The 13,246-nt window shown below is 43.1% G+C and overlaps 1 protein-coding gene and 2 long non-coding RNA genes across 3 annotated transcripts; 1 reads left to right on the forward strand and 2 right to left on the reverse strand.

The window, feature by feature from the left end:
• Positions 1 to 2,241: 2,241 nt before the first annotated feature.
• Positions 2,242 to 3,677, reverse strand: LOC115253027 (uncharacterized). The gene is made up of 3 exons (XR_003891345.1): positions 2,620 to 3,677; positions 2,453 to 2,528; positions 2,242 to 2,367 (listed from the first exon to the last, which is right to left on the reverse strand). It is a non-coding gene; the product is annotated as an uncharacterized lncRNA (long non-coding RNA).
• A 1,219-nt stretch (positions 3,678 to 4,896) lies between these two features.
• On the forward strand, positions 4,897 to 6,172 carry LOC115253030 (uncharacterized). The gene is made up of 3 exons (XR_003891348.1): positions 4,897 to 4,931; positions 5,407 to 5,567; positions 5,681 to 6,172. It is a non-coding gene; the product is annotated as an uncharacterized lncRNA (long non-coding RNA).
• A 2,117-nt stretch (positions 6,173 to 8,289) lies between these two features.
• Positions 8,290 to 10,521, reverse strand: LOC115253023 (NACHT, LRR and PYD domains-containing protein 12-like). The gene is made up of 6 exons (XM_029849828.1): positions 10,503 to 10,521; positions 9,756 to 9,929; positions 9,534 to 9,631; positions 9,209 to 9,365; positions 8,945 to 9,118; positions 8,290 to 8,848 (listed from the first exon to the last, which is right to left on the reverse strand). Exons 3-6 carry the CDS (start codon positions 9,550 to 9,552, stop codon positions 8,692 to 8,694), a joined length of 507 nt encoding a protein of 168 aa, XP_029705688.1. The 5' UTR covers positions 9,553 to 9,631; positions 9,756 to 9,929; positions 10,503 to 10,521; the 3' UTR covers positions 8,290 to 8,691.
• Between the last annotated feature and the right edge of the window lie 2,725 nt (positions 10,522 to 13,246).

A 13,246-nucleotide genomic window follows, 5' to 3' on the forward strand; every position in this document is an offset into this window, starting at 1 on the left:
ATCAAGCTAGTACACTAAGTAAAAGCACCTGTACATGCTTACATGGATCAGGGCAGTGATGATTACAGCTAACTTCATTAATGCCCATAGGGCTATTGCTATTGCCCGGTTAAGGCTACGACTTAGCCAACTTTAAATTGTAAAGACTGGGGAGGGTGGGGAGTTACTTTTATGGAGATGGTGGTGGATTTCAGTAAAAGTAAGTCCCCACCCTCCCCAGTCGGCATTAGTGGGAAAGATGTGGAAAGTTCCTGGGTGTCCAGTTGGACAATAAATTGGAGTGGTCCACAAACACTGATGCTGTTTACAAGAAGGCCATGAGCAGACTCTATTTCCTCAGGAGACTCAGGTCCTTCAGTGTTTGCAGCAGGATGCTCCACATGTTTTATCAGTCTGTCATGGCGAGTACCATCTTCTTTGCTGTGGTTTGCTGGGGTGCAGGCATTAAAGCAAAGGATGCCAATAGACTTAACAAACTCATTAAAAAGGCAGGGTCTGTTGTTGGCTGTAATCTTGCGAACTTGGACGAGGTGGTGAGGGACAAGATGGTGTTAAGTGCGGACAATCATGGACAATCCCTCCCACCCCCTCCATAACACAGTGGACAAACTGAGAAGCAGCTTCAGCAACAGACTCCTGCAGCCTTGCTGCTCTAAGGAACGGTACAGGAAGTCGTTCCTGCCGTCTGCCATGAGACTGTTTAATTCATCCTTCTGTCAGAGCTGTGCTCTCTGGACTGGATTTATGCATCAGCTCAGGTGCCCTCCAAACCCATTCAATTACAATTGCTTAATGTTTCTGTTCTATTTATTTCTATATTCATGTAACTATGCTTATAATTATCTGTTTCTATCTCTATGCCTATATTGTAATCTTCTTTGTATTTATTTTTATTCTATTTCTATACTTGTAAATACACCTGCTGCTATATATGTCTATATACTATAGTTATAATCCTTCATGTCTATGCTGCTATTACAATTCAATTTCCCTTCGGGGATGAATAAAGTAAATCTTGAATCTCTTGAATCTCTTCAATGGCCAGTGCATTTAGCCTTCTTCGGTCGTGGTATTTCTGTTTTATTCTTTTCAATGTCAAGAAGCACCTCTCAGCTCCCCCTGTGGTCCCCTGGGTGTGATTATGTTAATCTTTAAAAGAGTAACAGTTTATGAAAGATATTCTATTGATGGTTCTCAATGAACAGCTGGAATAGGTCCACAGCTTGTCTTGGCATTGTGTGACTTTGACACGTATTGTGATGAATCACTCAGATTGGATGAAGAATAACACAAATGCATGATTCATTGAGGAACCATTTAGAGACCAGCAATAACTCACATGGACCGAGATCAAATCCAATCAATCTTTATTTATATAGCGTCTTATACAATCAAAATTGTTTCAAGGCACTTTCCAGAATCCCAGGGCCTAACCCCCAACAGTGGCAAGGAAAAACTCCCTTTAACAGGAAGAAACACTGAGCAGGACCAGGCTCATGTAGGGGGACCCTCCTGCTGATGGGGGATGGGTAAGAGAGGAGAGGCACATGTGGCGGAGGGAGAGGTTGTAACGGTTGACGACAACACACCCTGGGGAATTTCACCCCAGGAATTAACCAGTCAACAGGCCACACACAGATAAATTTCTATTCCAGAGCAGAGAGACGGGATTGAGGATTATGTGCTACAATTTTATTAAATCAATACTCAACAAGAAATAACTCTGCTGTACAAAAATTAAATTAACAAAAGGGTTGGACAGGGCTGGGGCCCCACCCGGCAGGTAAAACTCAATTAGAGGAGATAAACAAACTAAAAACACCCGTGCTACTGCAAGGCAAAACCACACCCGAGGGGTGATGGAAAACGCCCTCCACCAGGGGTTGGGTCCTCGCCGTGGCCCGCAGCACCTGTCCACAAAGAAAAGGAACAATTTAATTTCCAATTAGACGCGGCGAGCACCACACGCACACACACACAGGCAAATAAATTGTGAGCAAAAAGTACACAACATCAAACAAACAAAAAGAAACAAAACCTAAAAAGAAGTAAATATCAGTTGATGATACAATTTACACACACTGTTAAGAGTCTAAAATGAAGGCAATAGCGCCGTGGTTGCCTCGGCGGCACCACAACGTCTCCGTTTCTCCGAGCAAAGGGAAGCGGAGGGGACGAGAGCGAGAGAGAGGAGAGAGAGAGAGAGCGAGAGCGAACAGGAGAGATTCCCGAACTAAAGGACTGGGCCAAAGCAGCAGTGGGTCCAGTAAGTGAGGTAGTCTGTGCCGACTGTATTTGGTGGCGCCAGCACTCCGTGAGTGGTTCCCGCTGGGGCAACGCGACCCACTGACACCAGCCGGCAGCCAACTGCAGCGAGAACAGCCCATTACCATTTATCTAGCAACTGCATAAGTGGGGGAGTCAGTGACGCGCATTGCTGCGCCTTACCTACCTAGTACAAACTAGCGCACGCGCCCTTACGGCAAAGCGCCCTAGACAGAAGGATGGCGGGAGGAAGCACCGACCTTCTGCAACAAGTAGCAAGGACACGTTCAAGCACTGTTGCACTTTAAGTCGTGACCACCACAGGAAATATGCATTAGCATGCCGTGCTTTTACCTTGGCGCTGCCAGACAGCATGCTCGTTCTGTGAAACAGTTTCAGTTGGTCGAACTGCCCAGATAAGCTGCAACCCCGCCGTACTGTCGAAGGGGGAAAACAACTAAAGCCAGCTGGAGGCAGTGCCTTATATAAACCTTTTCTCCCCGCCCACCAATTAAGGCATTACCTCCATATGGCACCTGTGCAGACGGCAGGCCACGCCCTGCCACATCCACCCCTACCTTTTGGATCGTTGACCCGACGAGAGACAGGGCCAAGTTAGCACCAAGGTCTAAACACTGCCATTAGGGAATTGGATGCAGAGTCTGGCGGCCGATTAGAAACTTCCTCCTGAGAATTAACTGACCACGGAAGGTGATGCCTGTTTGAGTGACTGCCAGCAGTTGAACGAGCAGTCCGACGCAGGGATTGTTGACTACTGCAAGGCTGGTCAGCTGGGGGCACTGTTGGTGATGGATCGCTGCTACTTACGGGTGCAGTCAGACTGCACACACCCTGGGGTGCTGTTGCAGCCGGGGCAGAGGACGCCTGAGGGGTCCCAAATGGCAATGGATGGCACCGGGGCCTTGGAAACCAGAAGCCAGAGATCGCTGTTGGAAGAGTCGTCCCCAGAGGCCACCAGTGGAGACAAAGATGGAGAAGTTGGTGAGGAGAGGGCCACAACTTCGGGCTGAACGACCGCCTTTAGCATGTCTCTATGGACATTCCGAGTTCCACCCAGGTCACCCACAGGCGCCACAGTATAGACCACACCGTCGCCAGTAGGGGCCCTCACAACCTGGTGGACAACAGAGCTCCAGAGGTCTTGGATCTTATGGCGGCCTCTAACACCATGGTCCCTCAGGTACACCAACTGTCCCACTGGCAGAGGTGCATCTCGGACGAACAGATCGTGTCTCTCCTTGCGCTTGCTCGCTGCCATCACTAGTTTCTCGCGAGCACCCTCGAATGCCACATGAAGCCTGGCTCGGTGTTCTACCACCCAGTCCTGCACCTCACCGGGAATCGGGTCCGGCACACGACATAGGAGAAAGTCAATGGGAAGAAGGGGCTCCTGCCCAAACATCAAGTAAAACGGTGCCTTACCAGTGCTCTGATGCGCAAACGGTAGAGCGCTCGCTTAGCATGCGAGAGGTAGCGGGATCGATGCCCGCATCCTCCAGGAAGTTTTTGTTTTGTAGGTTGTCGGCAAGAGGACAGAAAGAAATTGACATTATGCACTGATTATAAATTTAAGCTTATGTAAGAGCCTGAACTAAAAAGATTCTTAGCATGCGAGAGGTAGAGGATCGCTGCCCGCATCCTCCAGTCTTTATTGCGGAAGTCTGTGTCTCCCCGAACCATTAAAGTGCGACACTATCTTCTTGACTTGTTATGACATCGGTCCAAGGCGGAGAGTTGGATAAACGTTCAACGTTAATACTGATAACTGCACCAATGTGACGTTGTCGTCATCTTCCTGCTTTTTGAGGAGGTTGCGTGATAAAAATGATACGTATGAAGAAATATTTCACTGGTACACCGAGCCAGCCATAGCCAGATTTGTGTTCCGATCGAGTTAATTATTATTAGCAGCAGCGGGCTTGCTTCTCCTCTCACATTTACTGACCTCCAGACGGTTCAGAACGGGGAAATGACAACTCTACCCACCAGGGAGCAGCTTCCTTCATGACTGTGTGCAACTCGCCATGTGTTGACAGCTTCTTCTATCCCTACATGGCTGGAACCAGGGGCAGGTGGGCTGTCATCAGTTCCCTCATTGATCAACATACTAATCAATGATGGCTGTGCTGCTGCAGACACACTCAGTTTATTGTAACATCACTGATTTCTGACATCATTCACACACACACACGTGCTGCTGAAGTTTAAATTTTAAAGTAGTTTTGTATCCATTAAAATAAAGAAGGCAATGGTACCGGTACTCTGACGTGATTTTCAAATTCAGTAGTAACAGCAGATCCCCCGTGTCTCCACAGTCCCTTTATCAGCCTGGAAGTCCTTCCTACATACCCCCTTTTGGCGGCCCTGCTGCTTCTGCACACACAGAAAGTCACCAACGCTGATGGAATGAAACATTTGTCTGAGAAAATTTTGGAGTTTGATCATAACTATGTGGTGATGTTGGTCCTAAGAGTGAAAGACTGTAGATGAACATTCAAAGGTGACCTGATGTGTTGCTGTTTCATCAATTTCAGTCCAAGGATGCTTCAGCCATGATGCTCCCTGGAGTTCTGGAGCAGAGACTCTGTTTCCTAACGCAGCTGGAAGCGGAAATAACTCATGTGTCTCTTTGGATGCATTTAAAGGTTTGAAGAGGATTTCAAATTTCATCATGCTCTCCTTCAGTCCTCGCTGCTCCTGCTCCTCCTGACAATCAAGAGCAGACTAAACTTTACGCTGATGTCTAATCACAACGCGCTGCTTTGTGTCAGCGACATAAGTTCTGTTTCTGCTAATGGTCTCTGCACTGGCTTAGCTCAGCGGTTACTTCACCTCAAATCAAATCTGTTTGATTACGTGGTCTCCTCCCAACCGGGATCGAACCGCGGGCGCCGTCCAGTGTTTTCCTGTTTTTCTCTTTCTGGAAACGTGTCAAAGTCACGAGTAAACTTGTTTGAACTGACTACAATCTCAGGATCTGCTGTACAGACCATAATAATCCATGCTCCTACTTGGGTCACATTGAGTCTGCAGGTCTTTGACCGCACTTATCTGCCTGTTGTCTGAAATGTGCTTGAATATTTGAGAATCATCATCACACACATTTGTCTATGTTTTCAGTAAAGAGCAAAAAATGGACCAAAGGATCCGAGAAGAAGCAGGTTTACATCAAGAAGCCTCTGAATGCATTCATGCTCTTCATGAAGGAGCGCAGGTCCACCATGAGTCCTGCCATCAGACTTCAGAGCAGCAGTGCTGCCAATGCTTTGTTGGGATCAATGGTGAGTGTTGTTGGTGTGACAGTCTGTTTAGTTGTTGATCCGTTCAGATGGAGAAACACCTTAAATGTCTGATTGATTAATATTCTGGACACTGCTTTGTCTTGTGTCCACAGTGGAAATCTCTGACTAGAGCAGAGCAGGAAAAATACTCCCAGGAGGCTGAGAAGCAGAGATTCCTCCGTCAGCTGCAGCATCCTGGCTGGTCCAACAAGGAGAACTACGTAAGTCCACCCTGATCACACGTGAGTAGAGCTGAAGAGGCAGAAACAGCACGTTTCCCTGCTGCTACCTCCTGACACAGAGAAGAGGGCATACATCAATGGCTCAAACCTTTTAGATCAGAACCCTCTTGAAAATATTGAAAGAGTCACATTGTGCTTAAATTACTTTTTTTTTTGTAGGCCAGACAGCAGAGAAGATGGTTTTTGAACACAAAACACACACACACACACACACACACACTACATAACTTACTTATTCTGGTCATTTTCCAACACAAGTTGCTGGAATCGACCTCTACTTTTTGTAAAAGTAAAACTCTATATTTTGATTAAACATTGAGTTGTTGTTCAGTAATAGGAGTTTCCATCTAATCAGCTCTTTAGTAAAGAAAGAAATATACTTTCTATCAAACACCAAATTTATATTGTTACATGTCCAATTGTCTCTGTTCATTTTTATACCATTTTGATTTCTCTCTATATTATCACTTCCAAATTCACTTGTTTATTCTTTACCCTAAATTAATTCCCTCTCCTAACTGGTTAAAATTGATATTCCAACCTGAAAATGCTTTTTCTGTTTACTAAGGAGCAGGGGAAACAGGGAGACCATGGTCATTTAACAATTATAGCAATGACTGGTATCAGAAATAACATAGAGTCGTTTTATTAATACTAGGCTACTGCACTGTTAAGTAGTCAGAGTCAGAGAGATTTGTAATCATAGATATACTTTAATAAAGAATAGATATTCCACTTCAGTAGACATACATGTATTAGTTAGGTGTGCATCATGGCTAAGTTAGGCGGTCGCGCCCTTAAATGTGGCATCTATATTTTCCTCACGCGGTGACGTTACAATAGTTGAAAGAACCCAACCTCATTTGTGTTAGTTGTCCGTTCATTCACAAAACAAAAAAAACAAACAAACAAAAAAGGAATTATTTACTTTTAGTCGCTTAATGTTTCTTCCAACCGTTATCAAGTCAAATCTCACGAGAGTGTGTTGCTGAGACACTGACAGATCTTGAACAAAGTTGTGTCCATCGAGCCATTTCTGGCCAGTCTGTCTTCTGGGTTTCACCCACAAACGAATGGGCAACTGGAGCGTGTGAACCAGGAGATGGAGACAGCCCTGCGTTGCATGGTGACTGACAATCCCTTCTCCTGGTCGGAGCAGCTTCTGTGGGTTGAAAATGCCCAAAACTCCTTCATTTGCTCGGCCACTGGTTTTTCACCATTTCGGTGCTGTCATCAGTACCAACCCCCGCTATTTCCTGCCCTTGAAAAGGAGATCACTTGTCCTTCTGCTTTTACCTTCACTGTAGTCGCACATGGCACCAAGCGAGTTTATCCCTTCTTTGTGCTGCTGACCATTATTCTGTCGCCGCCATTCAACACCGACCCCCAGCTCCGGTCTACCAGGTTGTTTGGAAGGTCTGGCTCTCCACTAGGGATCTGCCCCTACGAGTGGAATCTAGGAAATTGGCTCCCGGATTCATTGGCCCTTTCTCCATCATGAAGATCATCAGCCCGGCAGCGGTAAGACTCCAGCTCCCCAGATCCATGTACATTCACCCTATCTTTCATGTGTCTACTGTCAAGCCTGTTCAGGTATGTCCAATGTTTCCCCCCATGCCGCCCCCTCCACCACCTCAGTTGATCGATGGAGATCCCGTGTATGTTTAGACATTAGGTTCAACCAGTCGCTCAGTTTTTAAGTAGTCTTTTCAGCAAATCTAACTTTTTAATCTTGAGTAATTTATGGGATCACTACTTTTTACTATTATACAGTGGGAACTCTACTTACGAACGTCTCTTCATGCGGAATTTTCAGGTTACGAAACGTCTCAACGGGAAAATATTTCCTCTTGTTACGAAAGAAATTTCAGGATATGAAAGGCAAAAATACGCTACCACTGCTACTCGCAGCTCGCGGAGTTTAGCGAATGCAAACATGCTTGTAGCTGCTCTGCCATTGGCTATCGCCTAGCATCGTCCTGTCATCCCATTGGCTAGGAGGGACGTCAATATGTACAGGTATGTGTGTATCCCAGCGTCGCCTTCCTTTAACTTTTATTTATTGTGGGTGTTCGTATGTTTGTCCATTAGATGGTTGTGTTACCACAAGTGTTAACTTCATTGCTAGTAATGACGGCTAATGTAAGATTAGCCTGTAATAAAGTTCATTTTGTTCCTGGAGAAACCTTGCACTGAATTCCTACATTTATTGTGCAGTAATCTAATTGTAACTTGTATTTGTTACATGTTTTGATGCATTTTTATGATTTATAAAAAAAAATTATGTCCGAATTTTTGGGGGCTTGGAACGGATTAGGGCATTTACATGGAAAACATGTCTCTATATACGTAATTTTCAGGTTACGAAACAACTTCCGGAACCAATTAATTTCGTAAGTAGAGGTCCCACTGTATTATTATTTTAGAGTTTCAAAAACCCTACTTGAGTAAAATTATTAGGTACTACACCAACCTCTGCCTTCCCAATTCAAATTGAGCTTTATTTATAGCATTCAAAATGATCTGTAGGTAGTTTACAGAAACTCATGGCCTGACTCCCAACAAGCAACACTGACAAAAGAAAAACTCCCTTCAAGCAAGATGCAACTTTGAGCAGATTTATAGTATCATCAAGAGACATCAATTAAAAGAGTGATGGAGCTCCACCCTTCAGCTCTCGTCAGCCATCAGCTGCTTGATGTAGCTGAGATTGTTATGTCCCCAGGATGCTTCTGACCTCCTCTCTGTTTGCCGACGATGGTCTTGTAGTCAGCAGACTTGACTTGCCAACATTTTTCTGTCACAGCTTCAGTGATAAAGAGTCAAACAGGAATTTCTGTTTTGGTCCTGAATTGATCGAAATCAGGACTAAACGTTTGTCATCAAATACTTTCTCTTTGGAGAAGATGAGACAAATTTGCTCCTGATTCATGCAGGTTGTTCCACATAAGGTCCAGTTCTCTTAGATGGTAGGGGTTGGACTTCAGAGCTGAAGCCAGAGCATCACAGCTGCTCTGTGATAAGCTGCAGTCAGTCAAACTAAGAAACAAATCAATATAACGTGTTGGTTATTATCAAATATGTTCAGTACTTGTTAATTAATGAAAGACAGATTGTAGAGATTTAGGAACTGACCTGAGAGTCTCCAGTTTACAGTTTGGACTAGCCAGTCCAGAACTGAGCAGCTTTACTCCTGAATCCCTCAGCTCGTTCCAACTCAGATCCAGTTCTCTAAGACTGGAGGGGTTGGACTTTAAGACTGAGGCCAGCCAATCACAGCTGAACTCTGATAACCTGCAGTCAACCAAACTAAGAAAAGAAAAAATAAAACATGTTAGTTAAAATCAGATGAGTTCAGTCTTTTTAAATTAATGAAAGACCAAGTGCAGCTGAACTAACCCGAGAGTCTCCAGTTTACAGAGTGGATTTTGGAGAAAATCACAGAGCACCTTCACTCCCAAATCCTGCAGAATGTTCAGACTCAGGTCCAGTTCTCTCAGATGGGAGGGGAAGGCAGAGGCAGCTGAGGAATAGTGGGCGATATGACGCTGCCCACCTAGAGTTTTGGATTTTTTCATATTAATAATGAAAGAAATGAACAATAACCACTTATTTCAATCAAACTGCATTTAGATATACGCAACCATGTGTCCCATATGGGAAAAAAACACAGAGTAACAACCATTGATACAGGATTAAAGCATAAACCATATTTAATACCTACCTAGAATAGTTTTCACCATCCACCTGCGCTGGATGTTGCACTTCAGAGCTTCGACCAGAGAATCACAGCTGACATTTGATAAGAAGCACTCATTCAATCTAAAATCAAGAACAAACGAAACATGTTAATTATAACTGGATGCGTTCTGTTTTTGCTTTTTCTCTTTTACATAGAAACATGTTTGAGCTCATTCTGAAATTAATGAAAGACACGTGAACTGACCCGAGAATCTCCAGGTGACAGTTTGGACTCTCAAGTCCAGAACAGAGCAGCTTCACTCCTGAATCGTGAAGACTGTTCTCACTGAGGTTCAGTTCTCTCAGAAGGGAGGTGTTAGACTTCAAAACTGATGCCAGCGACTCACAGCTGACGCTCGTTAACCTGCAGTACCTCAAACTAGATAAAAGACAAATAAATCATTTTAATTATAATCAGGTGAGTTCAGCTTTTCTCTTTAATCACAAATCCCAACATAAGCTGTCTGGAAAAACTGTCCGGTAGTTTACAAAAAGGCCCTTCACAAGGCTAGAACAGCTTATTTTTCTTCTTTAATTGAGGAAAATAAGAACAACCCCAGGTTTCTTTTCAGCACTGTGGCCAAATTAACCAAGAGTCACAGTGTTTTAGATCCACGTATCCCTTCTTCCCTTAGTGGTGAAGACTTCATGAGCTTCTTCACTGATAAAGCTCTAGCTATCAGAGAAAAAGCTAACCAGGCCATCCCAACAACTGGACCATCACCAGATGTGCTGACTGTGGAAACATACAGGGTCTCCAACGAGCCCTTAAACTTCAATCAATCAATCTTTATTTATATAGTGTTTGTTACAATCAAAATTGTTTTTTCTATTTTTTCTTTTTCTACAAAATATATCAATCAATAAAGAAAGAAAACATAATAATTAAAATCTGATGTGTTAAGTCTTTGTAACTGAATATAAGACAGACTGTACGGACGCATGAACTGACCTAAGACTCTCCAGGTTACAGTTTGGACTCTCTAGTGCTGAACAGAGCAGCTTCACTCCTGAATCCATCAGGCTGTTGCCACTCAGGTCCAGTTCTCTCAGAAGGGAGCGGCTGGACTTCAGAGTTGGGGCCAGAGAACCACAGCTAATCTTTGATATATAGCAGTTTTTCAATCTAAATAATGATAAATGAAACACGTTTAGCATGCATGGTGGTTAGCGACGTCACTGCACAGCAAAAGGTTCTAGGTACAACCCCCCCTTGGGGAAATTTTCTGTTATGTGGTTTATGTTGATGCCGTGATCCCCCCCCCCCAGTATAAGATGAACTTTATCTTAAAGCTCTTGACCTAACTTGTTTGGCGTCTTATCAGCACAATCTCAAATGTGTGAATTCACAAGTTGTTGTTTTTTAAGTCGTGATCAACATATTGAACCCAAATTTCACTGAACATAAAATACAAGTTGGAAAATTATTTTTTTTAACTGTAAATTACAATGTTAAAATGAGACCATTCTGCTGACATCAGACTGTTTCTCAGTCTGTTTTCTGAGCCACATGATTACAGGTGTTTCTTTTCTATTTGTTTAAAGAACAATGAAAAGATCTTATTCCTGTTTGAGATCAGACAAGACCTGGGAACGTTTTAAATGAATAAAAGACTGCAGATATTTATGAACTTACCTAAGAGTCTCCAATTTACAGTTTGGACTCTCTAGTCCAGAACAGAGCAGCTTTACTCCTAAGTCTATCAGCTCATTCCAACTCAGGTCCAGAACTCTGAGTTGGGAGGTGTTGGACTTCAGAACCAAGGCCAGAGAACGACAGCTAAGCTCTGATAAACGGCAGTCATTCAGTCTAAAGAGACAAATGGTCATATAATCAGAGTTGTTGAAGAACTAACAAGAAAGGAGGGAAAACCAGCTCATGAAAGAGAAATGGGGAAAATTTCTGGAGAGCTCGACATGAGTGTCACACGCGCACAGGTGTAACAGGTGTAACACAGGTGTATCTACTGACCTGAGAGTCTCCAGTTTACAGAGTGGATTCAGGAGAAAATCAGAGAGCAGCCTCACTCCTGAATCCTGCAGTAAGTTCTGACTCAGGTCCAGAACTTTCAGATAGGATGGGTTGGACTTCAGAGCCGAGGCCAGAAAGTCACAACTGTTCACTGATATCCTGCAGCGACTCAAACTAAAGAAAGAATAAATGAAACCTGATCATGTTAAGAGGTTCAGTGAGACAAGTCTGGATTAAAATTAATTTCATTTATTATACTCCTTTCCTAAATCTTTAAAATTTAAAATGGTGTTATCAATATTAGTGACAATAACAACAACAATGATAACAATAACTAGCAAAAAAGCAGTCCAAGAGCTTCACTAGTAGCTCATCACCCTCCACATTGTGATTTACACCTGTAGTATACCGTATTATACCGTATCTACATCTACCTTTCTATGGAGCATAATTATTTGCAAAACAGGTGGATCCTAATAATTATTTATCATCAGTGAAGCAGCTTTGGTGCTAGGCTCTGTCTCAATGTATTCATTCCCTGTTAAAAATCTACTAAGACGTTAGATTGAATATTTAGAAGATCCCTGCTGGGGCTCATAAAAACAGAGGACGCTGTGGAGGTGGTGGGATTGAACTTCAAGACACAACAATGCAAAAAATCAGCACAAGCAACAAGACACAGAGCAGCAGCGGCAGCAATCAGGAATGGTCAGGTATACTGGGGGGTTTAAATACCCTCCCAATCTACAGAGGAGAGCATGTGACTGATCAGCTGATCAGGATTTTACAGCCTTGAGGCATCTTCAGGAACTAGTTCTGCAGGCTTTGTATCACATGTCTGCAGTGTTTTCTTTGCTCAGCTACATAGAAACATGCTTGAAATCACCCTGAATTGTTCATTTAATAATTTTGTTTGAAGTCAATTTTTTTCTATTTGTTTGAAAAAGGAAAATAACCAATTTTATGTGAGCTCAGATAAAAACAACGAAGTCTGTTATAGTTGTAAATTGACATGAACTGACCTGAGAGTCTCCAGTTTACAGAGTGGATTCAGGAGAAAAGAACGGAGCCTCTTCACTCCTGAATTCTGCAGAAAATTCTGACCCAGGTCCAGAACTCTTAGATTGGAGGGGTTGGAATTCAGAGCTTTGGCCAGAGAACCACAGCTTAGCTTTGATAATCTGCAGTGCCTCAAACTGAATAAGAACAAAATGCCAGATGTGAGGGATAATCAGCTGTGTTCAGCTTTACTTACCGTAGTTAAATAGAAACATGCTTGAAATCATCCACAAATTTATAAAACAAACAATTCAGTATGATTTAAAGCATGTTTCTATTTAGCTATGTAAAGCTGAACACATCTGATTATACCTCACATCTGGAAAAATTAAAAATAAATAAATAAATAAAATCATTAAAATGACTGATTTTGTTTTTTTCCCCCTCAGATTATTAAAACTAAAAAAAAATCTGTTTTACTTGTAAATTGACACAAATTTACCTGAGAGTCTCCAGTTTACAGAGTGGATTTTGAAGAAAATGACTGAGCTGCTTCACTCCTGAATCCTGCAGGATGTTCTCACTCAGGTCCAGAAATCTCAGATGGTAAGGGTTGGACGACAGAACTGAATCCAGAGAATCACAGCTGACCTTTGATAAGCAGCAGCGATTCAAACTAAAAATGATGGTAAATGTGTTCAGCATTGCTCAGTAACATATAAACA

This window comes from Takifugu rubripes, chromosome 16, assembly GCF_901000725.2.
Source record: "Takifugu rubripes chromosome 16, fTakRub1.2, whole genome shotgun sequence".
In the NCBI taxonomy this organism is placed as follows: domain Eukaryota; kingdom Metazoa; phylum Chordata; class Actinopteri; order Tetraodontiformes; family Tetraodontidae; genus Takifugu; species Takifugu rubripes.

Excerpts from the sequence above, each read along its gene's own strand:
- LOC115253023 (XM_029849828.1), bottom strand. Across the intron at positions 9,119-9,208 it reads TGTAAACTGGAGACTCTCGG|TTTGGTTGACTGCAGGTTAT; the intron begins GTTAGTTCAGCT and ends TTCTTTTCTTAG. Across the intron at positions 8,849-8,944 it reads TGTAAACTGGAGACTCTCAG|TTTGACTGACTGCAGCTTAT; the intron begins GTCAGTTCCTAA and ends TTTGTTTCTTAG.